The sequence below is a fragment of the Petromyzon marinus genome, chromosome 37 (assembly GCF_048934315.1).
Source record: "Petromyzon marinus isolate PM22_M1 ecotype Great Lakes invasive population chromosome 37, UKy_Petmar_22M1.pri1.0, whole genome shotgun sequence".
NCBI lineage: Eukaryota > Metazoa > Chordata > Hyperoartia > Petromyzontiformes > Petromyzontidae > Petromyzon > Petromyzon marinus.
Window position 1 is genome coordinate 14,124,891 of NC_133703.1, and position 23,154 is coordinate 14,148,044.

A 23,154-nucleotide genomic window follows, 5' to 3' on the forward strand; every position below is an offset into this window, starting at 1 on the left:
GACAGCAATTGTAAAACGTATAAAGGACAAAACACTGCAAAAGCAACAGTGCCAGGACCCTCCTGATAAAAGGGACTTCAGAGTCAATAGGCCTTTCCTGGAATGACAAGTGTATTTCATCCGCAAATATATGATTACGTGTTTTGTAGCCACCAATTCTTAGCAAACGTGTAACTGACATGTAAATATAAATGGCTGGTAAGCGTGGCAAACTGAAATTCAACATGTTAAGATGTTTCTAATTTACAATATTTTCACGTTATTTCCGTGAAGTGATGCATATACATTGATAGCTTGGGTAAACTTCTATTCAATTAGATGTGTCCTTCAATGCAGTGTAAACATACTAATGTCAGGCCAAACCTTAATCTAAGTTAATTTGAAGTGAAACTGTAAAAACACCTTTTTCCCCCAGATACCACTCGTAGCCGAGTTGGGTGCTCACCTGGAAAAATAAAGGGCCATATTAAAATGGTTTTATTTTATTTACACAAGTGAACAAAACAATTGACAACTTAAAATTAAACCCTCAGCTATGAAAGAAACGGGAAACTCTTTCTTCCAAACTTGCATTTTATTCAGCATATCCGTATAATACTTGCATAGGTTAGTGCGAGATTGTGGTTTCAAACGGCACCAATACAGGCATTATTACTCAAATATACAGCACAACCAGAGGACCCAGCGTGCACAATAACATACTTCACTTCTCCTGTGGCAACACGCCGCTACGGAAATTGCATCGCGTTGCGTTACATTCACATGCGGTGCAGAGAACCCAGCAAGCTACTTGCGAGGAGGCCCCATTTCCTGCCGCTCCGCCAAGTATTTATTGCTTAATCTGTTGCGTGCATCGAAATACCTTGCCCACACTCGACTCCTGATGATGCATCTTGTCTACCTGTGTTCAGATGTCCGTCGACTCCTGTCCATCTGTTCACATTGTCTGTTGCTGTCTTTGTGCGTACATGTGATCATCACTGTCTGCTGCTGTTAAACCTCTGTCAAAAAAATGTCTGCCCATCCATCTGTCTGGCTTCTTGGTCACCGTGTCCTGTCTGTTCTTCATTGTGCCCGTTCATCTGCCCATTTGTCCGCCTTTATCACTTTGCCCAATTCATCCAGTCTAGCCCTGTCATTCTGTCCAGTTGTCACTCTTGTCCATTTATGCATAGACACTCGCTCACCAGTCCTTTGTCTGCTTTTGTCCACACAACCTGTTCACCGCCCATCCATCCCATCTCTATTTAGTGCATCATGCTAAGCCTTTTCTGTAAGAGCTAACAATAGCAATAACATTGGTTTAACAAGCTTAATGTGCAATGCTATTTATAAAGAAAATGTAAAATGAAATCAAATGTCCTGAAGGAAAAATAAACAATCATCACAAATGTCATATGCCAAGTGGATATGCACCTCTGATTAGCATGGTTGGCTATGTACGGTGCGAAAGAAGTTCAATATGCAGCAGCTTTGCCCCAAATTTTACAACTTAATGTAGCTTTTCCAATCGAGCATTAAATGATAGAAGTGTGGTTATTGGATCTAATACTGTAACGTGTGGTGTGGGTGAGATGGGTATCCTCTCAGTCCACCCGGGACGTGTTTTGTGTAACTTTAAACAACGAATACCATCATCAAGGTGAAACTGATGTTGTTAAATCGAATCCAGATTTCATCAGAAGAGCTACATGCTGAAAAAGGACATTTTCAGGGCCAGACACCGATGAGGTCTTTGAGTGAACAAACTAAACATTGAAGGACTGCAGACCTCCGTGTGAGTCCGAATGGAAAACGGCACTGACATCGTCGCCTAACAGGCGATGCACACTGACAGCGCGCCGATGGCAAGTTACAGAATGGTTCCACCTTTTGGTGCTGCAATCTACCATCCTAAACATGGCCTCTTCACTACCTTCAACAGGCAGGGCCTAGAGGACTCGACTTCCAAGTCCACCTTCACGACGAGCGGCGACACATCGACAATCACCCTCACAGCTGGTCACGTGATGCTCATCGTGCGTAAGCCCCCAAATAAGGAAAGGCCACCACCACCTGTGCCACTCACCAGGCCTATACATGTGGGTGACTTCAATAGACACACTACATACAGTTGGGGCTGCTCAGAAAATTCTGACACTGCTTATATATGACCCGAAACAGGCGAGCACATTTCACTCAACCCAAAGGGAAAAAAAGACTAGAAACCAGACATGCTTCATCTGAAAAGGACAAGAACAGACGACCACTAAGTGCTTCGTGGACATGTATAGGCGAAACGTCGTACTCGCATGGTAAATGTTGTGGGTTTACTATCCAACACACCGGTGTGCTGAACTAGCAACGAATTGACACGTTTTGTGTGGGTGGTGGCAAGGTTTAACGACACATTTACGCGATCTACCACGAAAAAAAGCTCTTATGGATGAGTGTCTCGAATACAGAAAGTAAAAAGAATGAAGCAGCAAGAGTGACTGGGACAAGAGGTGATAATGTACATATTAATGTATTCGTGTATGCTGAACTTCTTTTGCACCGGACGTAGCAAACCGCGCAAATCGGAGGTTCGGCGGACTTGCCCGCCGGCTTTCGTTCGCCAACGTTCTGCAGCTCGTCGAGTTGGAAATGCCGTTGGGATGACTGCCTCGCCGGAGGAGATCTCTACAAGCTGGCCAAGCGACTGCAAAAGAGCGTCATTCCACCAGTCTGGGCCCCACAAGCCGTCTGTGCTCGACGCTCATCCCAGCACCACCCGGTCGGCCGACTCCAAGCGGCTTGGAGAATATCCAAGAGGGAGACAACTCTGGTGATTTGGACACGTGTCTAGAACGGATCCGATTTCATAAAAAAAATCAAACATGATGTTACGCGTGCAAGCAAAACTCAACAAAAAAATATAAAAGGCCAAAAAAGCTGGCTGGTGCGAGACGGCAACAGTGGACATAGGTCAGTCGGCCTAACTAGGAGGGATGCAAAGCAAGTAAAATGATCACACGCTGTACTCTGATGTCCTCTACTCACACTGGAATCGAGTAGGAAACCACTCCGATAAAGAGCTTGCATCGACGGTCTTAACAATGTAGCCGATGAATCCAACTGATGACAGAAAGTGAAGCTCCAGGATGACAGCAAGCAGTTGGACCCCTCTTTGGTTCTGTGGTGCTCACCACTGGGAAGTGTTTTTTGGCAAAGATTAGACCCCCGTTAGCGATCACGATCCCTCTCTAAACAAGTCTTGCGGTAAAAAAGGAAAAATATCAGACGAGCTGAGCGCGGATATGGAAGTGGGAGGGGAAAAAAATAACCAAGACAAGCAATATATATACAGAGATAACCAGAAACGGCTCAAATATTCAAGAGATTTTAAAACAATACGCGTTTTTTTTCGAAATTGAAGGGTTAAATAAACGGAAATGAAATATCCATAATACAGGTTTTTTGGGTTAGATCGCGTATATATATAAACGTGTCGTTAAACACGCGATAATTTATTTATCTTAACACCGAAACCTTTCTACTTCATGAATGCCAGTAAACTTTCAAAGCTTGCCCTGTAAATTCTGCAGGAAATGAGCAAATGTACATCCTCTTCTGTGAAGTGGATATTAGCATGAGGTGGTATGATTCGGAACGTGTTAGTTTCAAAGCCGAGAGACACTGGATTGCTATAATGTCACTATACATTGAAAGACATACACGTCTCCTTTCAATGCAAAATATCCACAAATAAAATTCATCATGCGTCTGCGCATATTTTCCAATATTTTCTTTTTCCACTTTTAAACACAAACTTGCGCGGACGCACTCACCCCGGCATCTCTGTTTTAACACTGGCACGGTGGCTTCTTATTAAAGGCAGGAAGTGGGTGGGCCCCCCTTCCTGACACCGAGCGAGGCAATGGAATCACTGCCGCGCACCTCACTCTTGGGGGGGGGGGGGGGGGGGGGGGAGGACACATGCCGAGATGCAAAACGCCTTCGCGTGCTCGGTGGTGAGACTTGCGGAGGAAGGGAGCAGGTGCCCCCCACCACCACGCCATCGAGAATGCCGGGCCGGCACCTAACGGTGGTAGGAGACTGCGTTAAATGACTCGGTGGGAACAGAAAGCAATTGGGACTGCCAGCCCGGGAGGCAAAGTGGGTGGGTGGGGGACTCTTTTTCCCGTGGAGTGCTTTTTGATGAGCCGAACGCCAGTCGATGATTGCACGGAGGTAAAAAAAAATTATATTTGGCAGCTCGTGGCTCTGAGGGAACGCAAAGAGGCAGGGGGGGGGGGATGAAATGCGTCGCGTTCATAGCTAAAAGGGTGCCCCTCTACGAGACAGTTAAGGGTGGCTTTCGAGGGCACGAATTAAATTGGGTACATTTTGGCTGCATTATTTTTCAAGAATAAAGAAAAGTGCAGCAGTCTCTCGATTATCCGCGCTAATGACGGTTAGGAGGGCGGCGGATAATCCAAAAATATGAATTTTCTGCGGATCTCTATGCCAAAAACCATTAATATAGGTCTACATTATGTGTAAGGTAAGAAAACACACTTCCCTGCTCCCGCGCAGAAGACTCCACCCACGACGTGGATAGCAGAGCCACGCCAATCAACATCAATCAAACTCCACCCACTGTTGTAAAGATATACAACTACCGTACTATACTGTAGAGGTGATCACGTGGATTTCGGATTATCTGGAGTACATATTTGTTCGGTTTAAGTACGTGACTCCTAATACACATTTACAAGAATAACAATGTATAACTGTTTTTAGATGATTCATGTTGACTCGGGTGGTGGAGGGTTACGACACATTTATAAATAACGCGATCTAACCCAAAAACCTTTATTATGAATAAAATCCACAAGTTATAAATTATAAATCAAAATCTCAGGTGCGCGGTTAATCCGCAAATCGGATAAACCGCACGCGCACAATCGAGTCGACTGTATACTTGGGTCTTTCGGTAAAGTCACGTAGGTAGGTTCTAAGAAAATAACAATAACAAAAAACTACGACGTTTCGATCGCAACACAAGCGGTCGTCATCAGGAAAAAAAAAAGGAAAATATGAATTCCTGCAGTCACGAAAGCTTTGTCGAGTCTACTGTATTTGGGGGAAAAAAACTGAATTCACGAATGTTATAATACGGAACTTATTTCGCACCATACGTAGCCAACCGCGCTAATCGGAGGTGCGGCGGGCTTGCCCGTCCGCGCTCGTGTTCGCCAACGTTCTGCAGCTCGTCGTCGAGTTGGAAATGCCGTTGGGATGACTCTACCTCGCCGGGGGAGATCTCCACGCGCTTGTCGAGCTGCTGCTGCTGCTGCTGGAAGAGAGCCGTCATCCCACCAGCTGGGCCCCACAAGTCGCCTGTGATCTACGCTCATCCCAGCAGCACCTGAGGCCAGCCGGCCGACTTCAAGCAGCTTGGAGAAGTACCAAGAAGGGAGACAACTCTGGTGACTTGGACACGCGTAACGAACGGATCCCGAAAAAAAAATACTCGGAGGTGCAACATATTTGCGCCACACTGAGTCAGCCAGGAAAGCTGCCATATATTTTAAGCCAAAAGCGTGCATACATATTTTATGTAGAGTTGTCAGTATCGCAGCATTTTACGACTCAAGTTTGAATAATGTATATATCACTTTGTTGAAAATTCTGGGTTTTGTTACACTGACTCTATGAATGCGTAATTTTTTGGTGCAGAATTCTATGTTTAGTGATACCGAGTATATGGATGTCATATACCAAGTTGCGACATGGTGGCTGAGCGTAGAGAAGGCAGTGGTTGGCATTCTATGGCCGTGTTCGGCGATCGTCAGCAATTTCAAGTCGAACAGTGAGTAGTGATTCAGAAAAGCTCATTATTATCCATGTTCGATCTTTAAAATTCCAGGTGCATCTTGCTATTATGCTTCATATTTTATTCTTTGTCTCTGTCATATGGAGGAGTAACACGCCCACTTCAAAAGGCTGAGGAAACAGTTTGAAAATCCAATGGCACCACCCCTAGTTTGTCATCCTTCTCCCGCATCTCCGATTAGCACGGTTGGCTACGTACGGTGTGAAAAAAGTTCAACGTACATACACACATACCCTCTTATTCAACCAGGCCACACTGCCAGTCCTCAACGTATGCTGACCTACCGGCAGCACCTCCAAAACACCGGATCCAAGGTCAAGACGAGGGGGTGAACCTCGTGCGGAAATTGGCGCGAGCCACTTGGGGCAGCAGAGGCAGCGCGCTCCGCACTGCTTCACTCGCCCTGGGTAGAGCCAACCACGGAGTACTACTGCTCAATCCGTCTCGAGAGTCGTCACACAAACCAGGTAAGATACCAACCTCCGGGCAGCCATGAGGACCATATCTGGAGCACTGAGACCAACGCAGCTTGAGTCGGCTTTCCTGTACGAGCCCACATTGAACCACCAGACGAAGCACTCACTGACAAAGGAACTCAAAACACCCCCATGCACACAAATCTGAAATCCCCCTACCGGAAGACACCTCAAACCCAACACACCGATGACAGCCCCTACCTCTCGATTGCGCAACTCCTGGTTGACTGCAAACGTCACTAATCGCAACCTGGTAACTGACCCCAGCAGTGAAGCTTTCAGGGTTCAACCTACCACGTAAAACATTGGACAGCCATCAACTGCTTCAGGCAAGAGCCAGGGAAGAAGATGTGGCCACTTGTGCCTCAAGTGGAACACGAGGAGCAGCCCAAATTGTGACTGAGGCCACCATCCAAGTCAGACGTACCGAACCGCTGCCCTTGAGAGGTCCATTCCCGGTGGTATCGCAACCATTCACTCTGCCTCGCCTGAAGCCGTGGAATGGATTGCTAACCTCAACATCAAACTAGAACCGCTTCCGCGGCCATACGAAGAAGATTGCACACTAAAATCATATTTTTTTTAGAGCCTCACTCAGATTCCTAAAAGTTGGCAGCCATGCCTATTGGTAACCTCATTGAGAGCTTTGGTGTCAAATAGCCTTCCGAAGCAGATGTCACCCTGCTCTTCACCGCCGTCGATTCCACCGATGCCTCTGGATCTGAGAGGCTCTCAGAGTGCGCTGCTGCCTCGCAGCAGTGGTTCTGGGCCCAGATCTCCAAATCTAAAGCCATCCTGATCGTCACCAGACAGCATCTCACCAAGCCCATGCTCGTTTCTAGCATATTAATCGCTGGCTCCACGAATCCAATTCTCTAACCACATGAAGTTCCAGGGCGTGAGGCGGTTTTGACAGTCACACCGACCACATCGTCAGACCTCGCAACTCCTACCTCAGGGCTCTCCCATTATTTACGTCCCCTCATCACCACCGACGTCACACCCTCGCCTGCAGCACGGTCGGATTCTCGCCTCAACTATCACAACTCTGGACTTGTTCAACAACCTCGACAAACGACAACAGTCGCAAGATCATCCCCCCACCCGCGCGTTGTCCTCGGTGCCCGTCACCTCAGCTAAATTCCTTCAGCTCACTTCCGCTCCTTCCACTTGCTCCGCGTCACCAAGTGTCAGCTTCAAAATCAGCTGCCTTTGCCACCGCGCCTCTATTTTCAGTCGTGCACCGTATATCTCTTTGTTCCTGTCGCACCACACGAAGGCTCACAGGGGTATTATCTGCAGCAGCGCCGCAACTGACAACCTCCTCCTCTACACCAAGGGCAAGGACCGTCACTGTCAGGCATTGCTTCTCCCTGGCAGCGCCCGCCATCTGGAACCCAGCCATCAACGTCCCCGCTGCGCATTCACAGCAGCAGCAGCAGCTTTCAATCTGCACTGAGAGCGGCAGTGCAGGGGTTACCGCACTGGGCTATGAACCCGGCGACTCGAGTTCGATTCCTGCTCAAGGCCTACACGAGTGACGATTATCCGAACCGGTCCTCTGTCTCCCATAGGTCGACTCAGCCTCAAATGAGTACCTGGTGTGGTGTGTAAACATCGCCACTGGGGAGACCAAGGTGGTTGGGCATGGTCCTGGCCACCCACCCACTCCTGTACCATTCCGGCCTTCATAGGTGCTCGCTAACAGCACTTGCCCCAATAATATGTTAAGGCTACACAGGGGATAATTTGTCTCCATTATGTTAGTGGGGAGACAGAGGCAGTCGGGCGTGGTACTGGCCACTCACCCCCTGGTGTACCGTGCTAGCCTTCATAGGTGCTCGCTAACAGCACTTGCCCCAATAATATGTTAAGGCTACACGGGGGATCTTTTGTCTTTGTGTTATATCATGTTTATATTATGTTAGCCGTGGCTAGGACTCAAACTCAGGTGGCTATCTGGATGTATAGCTTGATGCACTCACCATTGTACTACGAACCAAAATCAAACTTGGCTTTAACTTATATAAACCACTGAATGTGCAAGGAAATGCTCCATCGTTCCCCTTTATATAAAGCACAAGTAGTAAAAACATTTTAGCGGAGCCTTGGCTGTAATCTCAGAACATCTGCCCGTGCAAACGCTGCTGAGAATTTGCACCAGTTTTTTTTCCCCCAAAGTGTCAAAATTATCAGCTCTCGCCATCTGCAAGTCTACAATTTGAGGAACGTGAAAACATATACATCTGGGTCAACGTGTCCGCGAATGGTAGCAACCCAACTAGGCATATCCGAATGAGACGCTTCTGGGCAGAAAAAATAAAATTGCTCATGTTTCATAGCACGGGTTAGCGGCCTACCTGAAAGCAATGTCGCGTCAGGAAGGGGGATGGATGGAATGGGGGGGAACTGCCCCAACTGTAGTGCTAGAGGTGACCCAACTTCTTAAAACACAGCGCCTAAACATCTCTGGTCGTTGGTGTGGGTTGAGGTTTATGGGAAGCCGTTCTCGTCGCTCGCACGTCAAGAAGTCCGATGTACAGACAATAACCTCACATCCACAAGGTGAACACGACTGCACACAAAATAGAAATGATATATTTTAACTCTTACATTTGTCACTAATCACGTTTCCCATGTAAAATGTATTTCGTGTGGGAGAAAAACTAAATTTTTGCGATAAAAAAAGACATCTGCTTGGAAAGATGTAGGTGGCGATATTTTCACACGTGCATTTTTTCCCCTCTGTGGTCTAATTTTCGTGCGGGGTGTTTGGTTTGAGGCGTTTGTGCATTAAATCTGTCAAGGTGGCATTAACTAATAATTGCACCTTTAAGTTCTCACATCGGGGCAGCTGTTTACATGTTGAACGTACAGCAAGCAGGTGACTTGTCTGTTTCACAATGAAAGCAGAGCTGAGAGTTGGGGAGCAGTAGCATCGTAGCTAGCAACGAACAGCTCCTTGAGCGAGCTGAGGTCTCCTCAATTGGTCAAACTGCCGCAAGTCAAAAGCTGGCATATATAAATGGCAAATTAATCCGTGTTATAATATTCAAACCCCAAATACTTGTATATGTTAAGCGTACCTGTATGCATTTGCATAGGGAATAAGTATGCACGCACGAATTGCATACGTATATTTACACGTGTGTATCATTCGCCTGTACTTTCCATGGCTTTTACTTCCTTCTCTTCAGGCAAGATGATCTCTAATTGGATATTGTATGGTGCCTCAAAAGAAGCACGTGTCTGTCTTTCAGTCTCTAAATGCTGATGGCTATAATTATGCTGGGATGTGTGTCTGAATTACCAGATGCATACAGCTGCTATTTTTTATATTCATTATGGCGACACTCAACACCTTTCAACATTATTTCTCTTGCTTTAATAATTAGCTGGCATGAAGCCAGGATGAGATTGGAGTGTTTGTCAACGCATTAAGGCTGCAAAACACTGAGATGAACTCAAGCTGCTTTTGCAGCCGGTCGCGTGTTCCACTTAAGTGCAAACTTCTGCATTTACCAGCAGAACGCACGGTCGATCAGCAGAGCAGCCTTCCACACGACCTCACTGCAGCGGTATTTGCGTAGTTTTGCAACAAGACAAAAACATTGCCAAGCTTTGTAAAAAAAAGAGAACCCCACTCGAGGGCAAGAGAAAAATATCTAAAGATGAGATTTGAGACCTTGGACAAGAAATAATGACACGTTTTAACTAAATATGTAAATGAAAAAATATTCAACATGGGATAGCATAAAATGTTCACAGAGTATACAAATTAACCATGAAAACATATTTAGCGCCGACCTCATCATTTGATCACGAGCTGCCAATCGCGACAACTGTAACCTATGAAGCACCGCATTCCAAACGGGCAAGCTCTCTCGCACGCACGCAGAGTGGTGCGACGGGATGTTGCACCTCGGCTCGTTAGGGGGTTTTCGAAAGCGACTCGCTGCCCAGTCCGCCGCTCGCTCACCACCGCCCGAGCTCTGTGCGTGTCCTCACTGGGACGAGCAGGCGGCAGGGGAGGCCTGCAGCAGAGCTCGCAGCGCCTCAGCGCCCACGACCGGCGCGGAGCACGTGTTCCCGTGGCACACGTACGCCGTGGCCTCTCCGCCGCGCTTCTCCAGCTCCGCCAGGAATGGCAGCCGCCGGTACGAGAAGCTCTCCGGGCGCCCGTCCGCCATGATCAGCACCTTGCGCGCAAGGAGGGAGAGGAAGCCGGCGTTCAAAATCAGAATGTTTATACTGGGAGAATCCGATTAACTATAAAGTTATTCAGGTCAGAACGTTACAACAGCGAACAACGCAAAAACAGGATAGGAGTGCAAAGTATAGGAAAGGTAAACAATATTCTTTGGGTCTTTCGGTGAAGTCACGTAGATAGGTTCAAAGAAAATAACAAAAAACTACGTCTCGATCACAACACAAGCGGTCGTCATCAGGAAAAGGAGGTTAGCTTTTAAAGGCAAACTGTTTATAAAGGTCTGAAATGGGCGTAGCCCAAATGTCAGCAGCATGGGCAGGGCAGCTAATGTTAATGTAAGTGGTGGGAGGCGACCACAACGGTGGTGGGTTTTCCACCAATTGAAGGGCAGCCAGGCAAAATTCTGCATGTTAATGTAAGATCGGTGAGCGGCCTCCACGGCGAGCGTGCTGAGGTGGCGATGTTAATGTGAGAGATTAGCATGTTAATGTGATAGATTAGCGTGTTAATGTGAGAAATTAGCATGTTAAATGGAAGATCGCAGAGCCGCAACCTCTTGGTCGGTGCGTGAAGGTGGCTGTGTAAGTGTGAGAATTTAACCTGTCAATGTAAAATCGGAGAGCCGAAAATAACAACTAACAATGGAAGATGGTAGGATGAGAACATCACAGCCAGTTATGACTTTAGCTGGTTGATAACGTCCTTCCAATGATTGCTCAGTTTGCAACCATCTTCTCGGTTGAAATTGTGTATGTGTCTGCATATATGGATGGCTTCATGAACGAAGCTTTGATAGCCAGTGGGTTTGCAAAGTACCTTCGTCTTAGAGAAATCTATTTCGTGTGAGCCCACCGCATTAAAACAATGATCAGCCACGGCCGAGGTATTGGTCCTACCGTGTTTCAGACCTGCCTTATGTTCACGAACACGGTCCGAGACATGTCGCTTTGTTTCCCCAATGTAACTACTGCCGCAGACACAGCTTAGTTTGTAGACACCTGGGTATTGCATGTCAGGGATCACATCCTTCACAGATGGGATCAGATCACAAATTTTATGTACTGTGTTAAATCGAACCTGGATCGTGTGTTTGCTCATGATTTTGGAAATATTTTTGGTGACCCCTGCTATGTATGGCAAGGTGATGATTTTGATTGGGTCCTCAGATGGTTCTTTCCCAACGGTTGGGGTGATAGCTTTACGGATTGCGTAGTCTGAATATCCATTCATCTTGAGAGCTTGGTGTACGTGTTCCAGTTCACTGGCTAGGTGATGATGGTCGGAAATACATCGAGCTCTATGGTGTAGAATTTTGATGAGGGAATTCTTCTTGGATGGATGATGGTGGGAGTCAGGTTTTAGGTAGGTATCTGTATGGGTGGCTTGAACCTATCTAAGTGACTTTACTTCAAAAAGACCCAAAAATATGAATTCCTGCAGTCACGAAAGCTTTAAGTGAAAGGTAAACAAATCACGAAAAAATATACCATTTTTTAATCTTAGCAGGTAAATCCCACTGAGGTATTAACTTATTTTGCAGAAGCGACCTGGCCACAAATGATAGCTCAACAAAGTATTTTATCACGTGGAAATGTATATCAACAAAATAAACTGAAATAATCTCAACGGACGTTTTTTAAATGCAGAGGGAAAAACCAGAGGACCCGGAGGAAAATAATCCACGCGAGCCTTTGCATGCGGCTTCGCCAACATCATGGAATGCCCTCCAACCAGTGGTTGGACAAGGTGAGCTCTACTCACCATGTTAGGTCTTCTCTAAAGACTCACACCTGTCTCGCATGCAGGCCTACACTCCCCACGTGTGACCCAGTGGACTCTGGACTCTGCAGTATTTATATTTCCCAATTTCGTGCATGGGCGCACTGAGATCCCTCGATGAATTGACCCTCGTTAATGTAATTTATTATTATTATCCGCACTCTCGGCTCACGTCAACACAAATATAAAGGGCGCAGGCCTGCCGTTTTTTTTGCTCTTGTCACTGTCGGTGGAAGGACCCTCACGAGAGGAGGCTCTAGACAGCCCCTCTGATTGGTATTTTGGCCTACGCTTTCACTTTGGCCAGGTGAGCCCAATTCTTAAATATTAGTGCTGGGTTGTTCGTGCAATTAAACGGCGGGCGATTTCGGCGGGAATCACAATTCTTCCATGGCTGATTCCTATGCTAAATACTCCGTTCACTCGATGGATTCTTGCGGCAATTCTAAGATAACTGCCACGTGGTGACACTGATTTAGCAAATTCTCCATAGAATAAATTGCCAATGTCCCAGAGAAAACATTGGTGAGTCCACAATTCCCATGATCTCACAAATCCAATTAGGGACTGTTTTCTATGCCAAGAATTCCAAGGTAATTTTTCAACCAGGGGATTGTGTGAATCATCCATCTGTAACGACTATAGCTACAAATTATACAACAATAAAAGGTGCATATTTGCAGATAATTATTGATGTTTGAAGATTTTAAGAACGCATTTTTCTTAAATGTTACCCAAAGCTATGGAGGCAACATCCTAACAGTGCCGACAGGAGCCACATGACATTTTGTTACACAATGCCTTCAGTCAGCAGGGCATTGCCTTCATGGGGTCAGGGTGCAGCCCCGGAAGTTGACACCTCAAAACTACTTTGCAAAGTAATTTTTCACTCACGACAGAACATGACGGAGCTCCTTCAAGCTCTGCAACAGAATAGTTTGCTGAAAGCGACTTACATGTGTGTAATAAAACGTGTATTACTCAGCAAGTACTCTTTGGTTTTATTCGGTAAAGTCACGTAGGTAAAATAAAATAAAACAAAATTAAAAACAATTAAATCACGACGTTTCGGAGGCAACGCAAGTCTCCGCTGTGTCTGTTCCACCTGAAGAAGGAGACTTGTGTTGCCTCCGAAACGTCGTGATTTTATTGTTTTCTTTTATTTTGTTTCATGTTATTTTACCTACGTGACTTTACCGAATAAAACCAAAAAGTATGAATCCTTGCAGTCACGAAAGCTTCAAATCTAGAAATACTCAGCAAGTCTTGGGCAAATGAAACAAAATAATAAATTCTGTGGTTTTTTTGGAGTGCAGTAATTAGTGACAGCTGGATTTAGGCCAGCAGCTCGTTACAGTTTAGGATGAATCACCGGTGACTGCCTGGATAAGACACCCAATCATTCTGTGTGCTGGCTCGGTGTGCTTTCTTTTTTTGCGACTCAACACAGGCCCAGTACAAAAAAAGCACCGGTCACAGTACAAGAGAGGGGTGGGTGGTGGTGGGGGTAGGAACAGAAGCTTTTTGAGCAAAAAAACCCGAGATCGGCACGCCAGGGACTTAACGACGGAGGGTGGTGGGGGACATCCGGGCTCCCTCTGCCCCATGCACGTGGGGATGACGTGAACGTTTACACGGGGAGGGAAGAGAAAGATAACTAGAACATAATGGGAGTAGAGAAGGAGGCAGTGAAATGGTGGGCGAGGGGGATGGATCGGTGTTCTCTAACCTGGTGATTTTCCCTGAGCCACCCAACTGCTGAAGTCTTTGTTTTATTGATAAAATCGTTTATGACACATAGGCTTTCGCGTATTATGGAAAATCGCCTTTTTATATATTATACAGGAGCCCGGTTACAAAGTGTGAGCGACGGGGAGAGGTGGGGGTACGGGTATTCCGCGGGCGAAAAAGCCCGAGGCCCGGTGCCCACGGGGAGTCTGGGAGAAGGTAGGTGGCCGGGCTCGCTGCCCTACTCTCGTAGGGGCCAGCGTTCAGGAACGTAGAAGCGGTCATGCCTTGAAGAATTAAACAAGTCAAGGTGTTCCTCTGCTGAAAGGTCCATGGGCTATGGGGTGGCATTGATCTGTCAAAAATAAAAATCCACATTCCTGTGGAATGGCCCAATCTCTCCAAATGACAATCATTGCTGAATTTCCAGAAAGTGAATCGAATATAGGCTGAGTAAATCCACAATTGGGATTTGAACTTGCTACCTTAAAATCAGTTACGCACCAACTTTCAACGTTGCCTTCTGGGTTATAACAGTGGCTTAATCATGACTATGATATTGAAGTTTTAAGAATAACTTTTAATTTAATATTCGAAGCTCCGTTTATTCCTTGCAGGAGTCCATTCAATTTAGCTCCGTAAGTGGAACAGTTACCAGGCAGTGCAAATGTGAGAGGGCAGCGTCAGTGGTTTTCCTTCGGTGTTGAGGTGGTATCTCACCTTATGCGGGAGGAAGGTGGAGTTGACACAGTCCAGCAGAGCCTGGGTGTCCTGCGCTCCTCGGTCGCCGCGAATCACGACCTGCATCAATACGTCATGCCCGTCGATCCGTCACGCCCATGCGTACACACAGCCTCAAGAGAGAAATCCCCACGAGATTTGTGAGATTTCTGTTGGTCCTGAGCCGTGGGTATACATTCCCCTTTCCAATGGTGGGGACCGTTCTCTCCGTAGGGAAACTGCTGTTGACTTCTTCTTGGTTCTTTCGGTAAAGTCACGTAGAATGGAAATAAAATAATAAAATTTAAACATAATAAAATAAGATTCTCACGGCGTTTTGGCCACAACACAAGTAGCCTTCTTCAGGTGAATGAACAGGACTGTCCAGAAGACAGCGCTTTAGTGAACATTGCTAAGCATGGACCGCGTATTTTAAGCTGTGTGGGCGGAATTAACATATGAATTAGCGTGTCACCCAGCACCACCACCGGATCGGAGGAGGGTGGCGGCTGGGCAGACAGAAAAGGAAAGTAAAAGAGCAGCCAAGGTGCGCTGCTCTGTCCTGTGTTGCGTTGTAACTCTGCTATAAATTGGACTACTATACAGTACAATATTATACCTTCCAATCTAAACTACATGGTATAATATCATATCCATAGACAAAATTCCACCTTTGAATTATACAATGCGTTACTATACACTACCCTATACTTTAGACTATTAAGTATTAGACTTGTAACATTACACTATGTCTTATTCTATCAACCCTACTATATACCACACTGCTGTATATTCATTATACAATTACGATACTATATATTGCCTTATGAATCATGTTAAACATTACAATGTTATACTATTATACCACATGCTATAAACCATACCATTGACCGACGTGTGAAAGGTATTAAGAGGCAGTGCCAGCGAATGGAATGCGGTCTGAAGATCACCGTAAAATACAATCAATTAAGAACCGAAATGGTTTATAACATCTTTCCAATGGTTACTAAGCCAGAATCCATCTTCTCGGTTGAAATTGTCTCTGTGTTTGTATATGTGGATGGCCTCATGAACGAATCTCTCATGGTAGCCGGATGGCTTGCAGAGAACCTCCGTCTTGGAGAAGTGCTGTTGACTTCCCAACCTAAGTGGTGCGGCTTCAGCAGGCGGTGCTCATTTCACTGACCCCGGATACAAGACGGCAACAATACCGCACAGATACACAAAGCCATCTGCTATCGGCTTTGTGTATTAAGGTGGTAAACGTGCAAAATACAGGGGCCCGCTAGAAAGAAAATCAGGAGACACGCAATACGCTATCATGGTGGCATGTTTGTGGCGAGTCATCATTTGGATGACCATCATTGTGAGACTCAATTGCCAATCTCCAGTCACTGAGCGTGGCGACGCTTTTGCCGTCAGGACAGGCCGTTCCCCAACCACGCGGGGGGCACCACCTGCGTGAGCGTGCGGCGATGCGCCAGCAGAGCGGCCGTCATCTCGGGCAGGGCGACGGGCGCCCGCTCCAGACGAGGGCCGAACGCGGTGAGGAGCCGAGCGGCGCGATCGCTCAGATCCGGGCGCCCCGCCAGCGCCGCCAGCCGTAGGAGGTTGCCCGCCGACACCGAGTTGCCGCTCGGCTCCGCGCCGTCCTGGTCTGGAGAGGGTCAGCGGAGCGGGAGCACGGGGAACCGGAGGTGTTTGTTTAATCCCGGCGGAGTACGGTGAGCTGTGAAGCTCGTTTTTTTTCTCTCGTAGATGTCTAGTAAGGATGGCGGGGGGGGGGGGATGGCTAAGAAGGTTACAACAAAAGACAATGCAAAAAAAAACGATAGGAGTGCTAAGTATAGAAAAGGTAAGCAAGTCACAAAATATAGGCAAGTGAAAATAGATCAATTATATGCGTACAAATTGCAAAAGTACACAAATTTCCGCCGATTGTTCAAAGCTAACTGCAAGCTTGGGCAAGGCAGGAAAAACACACGTGCGAGTTTGGCGCTCACCCTCCTTCATGCGCAGCAGCGGGCCCGGGTGCGTGGAGGGCGTCGTGAAGTACCCGTGACCCTCGTCATCCCAGAACAGGAGGTCCTGGCGGCCCTGCAGCCGCTCGGCGAGCTCCAGCCAGCGCGGCTCCAAGCCGGCCTCGTGCACGTCGAGCAGGGCGCGGATCACGCACGCATAGTCCGCCAGCAGGCCCGGCACGGGCGCCGCGCTGGGAGAGGCATGGGGCGGACGGCGTCGCGACTCTCAGTGACGGGATGCATCGCCGCCCCTGCCTGCCTGCCTGCCTTACAGATCTCCAGCAATTATCACGCAGAGAACGAATGACTTAGCAGAACCGAGTCACCCCCGGGTTACTCTCCATCAGCAAGTCGCTCTCTAAGACCAAATCACTCTGAACGCCCTTTGTTTCATATTTCAGAAGCTAAGCAGGTTTGAGCCTGCTTAGTATTTTAATAGTTGTGTGGGACACTGCATGAGAATGTCTGTTGTTTTAAGCTCGGACTGAATTGTGGCCAGGAAATGGAACTCCAACAAATAATTATTTATTTTAACTTAGCTCGGCTTTGAGTGCTGCTCCGTATTATGTCATGGGATTTTCTCTGGGTACTTTGGTTTCATCTCACGTGATGAACAATAATTAAGATGGAATGGTCAAACATTGCCTTGCCCGACTGTCCTGAAATGAGTCTTGAGACTTTTTGAGGCCTTCCCGGGTAAATAAAAGGCATTATGAACGTATTTCGATTTAAAGCTTTGGTGAATGCGCTGTCATCCCGACAGTTCTGTTCCTTCACCTGAAGAAGGCTACTTGTGTTGTGGCCGAAACGTCGTGAGAATTGTATTGTCTTATTTTGTTTTATTGTTTTATTCTCATTCTACGTGACTTTACCGAAAGAACCAAGAAGATTATGAATGTAATTTTACTATTTAACACGTAGGCTTTTGCGACCAATATCATCCATGATACAGTTTTTTTGGGTTAGACTGCATAAATATTTACACGATTTATATATGTTTTTTGTGGTTAGATTTATATAGGTTTTTTTGGGTTAGATTTACATAGGTTTTTTGGGGTTAGATTTATATAGGTTTTTTTTGGATTACATTTATATAGGTTTTTTTGAGTTAGATTTACATAGGTTTTTTGGGTTAGATTTATATAGGTTTTTTTGGGTTAGATTTATATAGGTTTTTTTTATTATATTTATATAGGTTTTTTGAGTTAGATTTACATAGGTTTTTTGGGTTAGATTTATATAGGTTTTTTGGGATTAGATCGCGTAAATATTTCCGCGATTTATATAGGTTTTTCTTGGTTAGATTTATATAGGTTTTTTTGGGTTATATTTACATAGGTTTTTTTGGGTTAGATTTATATAGGTTTTTTTTGGGTTACATTTATATAGGTTTTTTGGGTTAGATTTATCTAGGTTTTTTTGGGTTAGATTTATATAGGTTTTTTTTGGATTACATTTATATAGGTTTTTTTGAGTTAGATTTACGTAGGTTTTTTGGGTTAGATTTATATAGGTTTTTTGGGTTAGATTTATATAGGTTTTTTTATTATATTTATATAGGTTTTTTTGAGTTAGATTTACATAGGTTTTTTGGGTTAGATTTATATAGGTTTTTTGGGATTAGATCGCGTAAATATTTCTGCGATTTATATAGGTTTTTCTTGGTTAGATTTATATAGGTTTTTTTGGGTTAGATTTACATAGGTTTTTTTGGGTTAGATTTATATAGGTTTTTTTGGGTTACATTTATATAGGTTTTTTGGGTTAGATTTATATAGGTTTTTTTGGGTTAGATTTATATAGGTTTTTTTTGGATTACGTTTATATAGGTTTTTTTGAGTTAGATTTACATAGGTTTTTTGGGTTAGATTTATATAGGTTTTTTATTATATTTATATAGGTTTTTTTTAGTTAGATTTACATAGGTTTTTTGGGTTAGATTTATATAGGTTTTTTGGGATTAGATCGCGTAAATATTTCTGCGATTTATATAGGTTTTTCTTGGTTAGATTTATATAGGTTTTTTTGGGTTAGATTTACATAGGTTTTTTTGGGTTAGATTTATATAGGTTTTTTTGGGTTACATTTATATAGGTTTTTTGGGTTAGATTTATATAGGTTTTTTTGGGTTAGATTTATATAGGTTTTTTTTGGATTACGTTTATATAGGTTTTTTTGAGTTAGATTTACATAGGTTTTTTGGGTTAGATTTATATAGGTTTTTTATTATATTTATATAGGTTTTTTTGAGTTAGATTTACATAGGTTTTTGGGTTAGATTTATATAGGTTTTTTGGGATTAGATCGCGTAAATATTTCTGCGATTTATATAGGTTTTTCTTGGTTAGATTTATATAGGTTTTTTTGGGTTAGATTTACATAGGTTTTTTTGGGTTAGATTTATATAGGTTTTTTTGGGTTACATTTATATAGGTTTTTTGGGTTAGATTTATATAGGTTTTTTTGGGTTAGATTTATATAGGTTTTTTTTGGATTACGTTTATATAGGTTTTTTTGAGTTAGATTTACATAGGTTTTTTGGGTTAGATTTATATAGGTTTTTTTGGGTTAGATTTATATAGGTTTTTTTAATTATATTTATATAGGTTTTTTTGAGTTAGATTTACATAGGTTTTTTGGGGTTAGATTTATATAGGTTTTTTTTGGATTACATTTATATAGGTTTTTTTGAGTTAGATTTACATAGGTTTTTTGGGTTAGATTTATATAGGTTTTTTTGGGTTAGATTTATATAGGTTTTTTTATTATATTTATATAGGTTTTTTTGAGTTAGATTTACATAGGTTTTTTGGGTTAGATTTATATAGGTTTTTTGGGATTAGATCGCGTAAATATTTCCGCGATTTATATAGGTTTTTCTTGGTTAGATTTACATAGGTTTTTTGGGGTTAGATTTACATAGGTTTTTTTGGGTTAGATTTATATAGGTTATTTTGGGTTACATTTATATAGGTTTTTTGGGTTAGATTTATATAGGTTTTTTTGGGTTAGATTTATATAGGTTTTTTTGGGTTAGATTTATATAGGCTTTTTTGGGTTACATTTATATAGGTTTTTTTGGGTTAGATTTATATAGGTTTTTTGGGTTACGAGTAATTTAACTATCTTCCAATTTTTTTGCCAATATGAATGTCCCTCACCACTGCTGACTCTCCCAAACAGCATGAACTTTCGTAGCCAACTTATCTCTGAATCTATAGTCCTACACTTGTTTAAAGTAGTGGTCTTAGCTTTGTAAAATTAATGGAAATGTATTACCAGTCTCTGTATATGGCTACAAATCAGATACAATCTGAATCCCTGTACAATATACGGAGGAAGATGGCTTCAAGTCCTGAGTCTTCAGAGTGAGCATTTCAATCTCTTGTTGTTACTTAGCGCAGCAAAAGGAGATTCAACACATATTATTGGATTAATATTGTATCGTTTTACATGCCGTGACTAATAATGATGTTCATATCATATACATAAACCTCCATAAAAATACAACTCGATCCAATTCGAATGCATCACAACATCAAGATTGAGGATACGGTATATCTCGAGAATTTTTCCGCTGGGTTGGAGAGTAACACAGCCTTTTGGGGCTCGCTTTTATTTGAGAGCTTCATGAATTCCATTTGCTCTTGTACTTGTGCGCACTGGAGATTGTAAATTGGGTCAAACGCCCCGGGGTTAAGGACTGGTGTTGCACGCGATGTTGGGAGTTCGTTTTGTTACATAAGGTCGGCGTGGCACGCAGAGCGCAGAGACATTTGAAATGTGCCATTTATGCACGGCGGGTGAACGAATGATTTACGGCCGCTTCATTGATTTGATAACCTTTACACAACCGGTGAGATTCACCATCTCTTTAGCCACGGATCCCCGGTTACATTCACCCGACACGCTTCACCAGCTGCCTTTGCTCGTTGGCTTTCGCCCACGCACCACAGCGGGAGTTGTCAGGAGCTGACTTAAACTGACTTTGAGGAGCTAAATTCAACCCCTGGAAGGTGTCCACATAAGCACGTGGTGGAGGCCTGAGAATGGAAACGTTCAACATGCGGCCCAACCTGGACAACCAACCCTTGGATTATACGGGGTCGGGTATTAATATGAAATTGTAACTGCATGTATGTAAAGTGAACTTCTTTTGCACCATACGTAGCCGACCGTGGTAATCGGAGGTGTGGGAAATTCAGTGACATGTTACAAATGTAATCATTCTGTCAGTTGTTTGTCAAGGAAAGCCTCAATGAGTCTCAAGTAATCAATGGCTGCACCATCATCTCCCGCTCACCTCACATGCCATGGGTAGTCTCCCATCCAAGTTCTAACTGGCCATAATTTGGAAGGAATTATACAACACGGGCACGTAGTCGTGAGAATGGTGACATCACAAGGTTGTCCACTTTACAGCTGACAGTGCACTCTGGTAATTCCACACTAGGCAGAAACTGTCATAAAACCAACGACTCTGTCAGCTGATCCAGAAGTGCACAGATGGTTGGGCTACTCGGCCAGCTGGTAGAGAACCAAATTAATATCGGTCTTGTGCTCGAACTTAAATCACCAAACGGTGCGGCCAGCAGAGGCAGAGATGTGACCACCCACTGAATGATGTGGGGAGGTGTATTGTGGTATTGTAGAACAGACAATGATTGCTTGTGTGTGAATGGCTGCTATGGAAAGATAAAGTCAGAGACTTAAGTAAGACCTTGATGGTAATGTAACCATTGATGCAGAGGTGTAGAGAGCCAAGTTCATCAATAACATTGTGGCCTTAAAAATAAATTGTATATCGACATTTCAGGTAATGGCCCTTCTTTATTGTGCATAGAGAGGCCAGAGAGAAAAAAGGCCATTATCTGAAACGTCGCCTATTATATAGGTTTATTTTAATTTGTTAATTGTGCTTGCGCACCACTGCCAGAGCACAGCATCATCAAACAATTTTCAAAAAGCCCGTGGTGTGATCTGTGGATGTCTGCTTTTGAGGTTGACACGAAGTCAAGGTGGGTGCCGAGCAAGGAATGGCTGCGCTCACATTTGCTCAATGTTGTTGTCGGGGCCCTGGTAGGCGCTGTGGGTCAGGTTGCCCGTGACGGGGTCAAACAGGTGCACCGTCACGAACTCAGCCGCCCGCTCGGCACGCCGGACCAGCCCCGCGTCCCCAAATGCCGCGCCAGCGCGCGCAAACCCAGATATCATGAGCCCTGGGACGCAGTGACAACAACAACAACAACCGCCATTCGTCACCAAGCGGCGGTGACGTCACCACAGCGCTTGTGCCAGGCTACATGCATTTTAAGGCCACGTGAAATGTCGAACGACCGCTGGCAGGTCACGTTACAGACCCAGCTGCCATGGGTTGATTGACTGAGATGATTGGCCGATGCACCACCTGTGCCACCTATGTCAGCAGTGACACACATACACACACGATCCTCCCTCCAGATATCTTTCAATGGTCAGTCACCTCGAACCACTGTGAACATGACTATCACTCCAGTTGGATATATAATTACTCTATACATTAATATTTATTTAATGTATCTATCGGTTGGAGTGGTCGTGCAGTACTAGCAGTGTATTACAAAACCTGTATCTTGAGTTCAATTCCCCACCGTTTACTAACTGCTAAAAGGCTCCACCAGAGTCCAGGAGTAAAGGTGCAGTGCTGCAATTTCTTGCTCACGCCACTGCTGATAGAAGAGGCCTACACTAGAGAGTTCTAGAGGGCCTCTCGTGAGGATTAGTGGAAGGAAATTAGGTTCCATGGAAGGCACAGTATTTTAAACTTCATAAAACAGCATCTGGTAAGTGTGGCGTGGTAAACTGCTATTTTTTTAGAAACATGCGTTTAGACTTATTAGAGTATTTGGCTTCTATCAATGTCCACATGATGAGCCACGTCGTTGAGCTATCATTTGTGGCCAGGTTGTTTGGAGAAAAAGTGCTACATAGCTCAATGGGGCCTTAACCGGTCAAGTAAAAAAAAAAAATGTTTAAACGTCGGTTCAAGTTTAATTTACTCTGCGGTGAACCTTTTTATTGTTTTTATTTATCACCAAGCGCAGCCTCTGTCGGCACCACAACCCCCCACCGTTCCACGCAGCGATCATCTTGGTGTCGCGGTGCGGGCGAGGCCGCGCTGCTCGCCCCTCCAGGAGCTTCTGCCGGCAGAGCGCCAGCGCCTCCGCCAGCGCCGCCTCCGTCATGCCAAAGCGGGCGGCCGTGAGCGCCGCGGAGTAGCGCACGCTCAGCACGTTCTGTCCGCTCAGCTCGCCGTGCGGGTCCTGCAAAGTGCCAACCGACACGCGCAGTCTGTGGGCGAATCATCACCACCCCACCCCC

General features: G+C 44.8%; 1 protein-coding gene across 2 annotated transcripts in view; it reads right to left on the minus strand.

Moving 5' to 3' along the window:
- Window positions 1-555: 555 nt before the first annotated feature.
- The window catches only part of SPATA20 (spermatogenesis associated 20), a 95,767-nt gene continuing 73,168 nt past the window's right edge, over window positions 556-23,154 (minus strand). For both annotated transcript variants that reach the window (XM_032967331.2, XM_032967330.2), the window contains exons 11-16: window positions 22,904-23,096; window positions 21,845-22,013; window positions 16,777-16,985; window positions 16,231-16,430; window positions 14,774-14,854; window positions 556-10,535 (exon numbers count right to left, since the gene is read on the minus strand). In XM_032967331.2, the coding sequence (XP_032823222.2) occupies window positions 10,341-10,535; window positions 14,774-14,854; window positions 16,231-16,430; window positions 16,777-16,985; window positions 21,845-22,013; window positions 22,904-23,096 (1,047 nt within the window). In that variant the 3' untranslated portion in view covers window positions 556-10,340. The remainder of the gene's footprint in view (window positions 10,536-14,773; window positions 14,855-16,230; window positions 16,431-16,776; window positions 16,986-21,844; window positions 22,014-22,903; window positions 23,097-23,154) is intronic.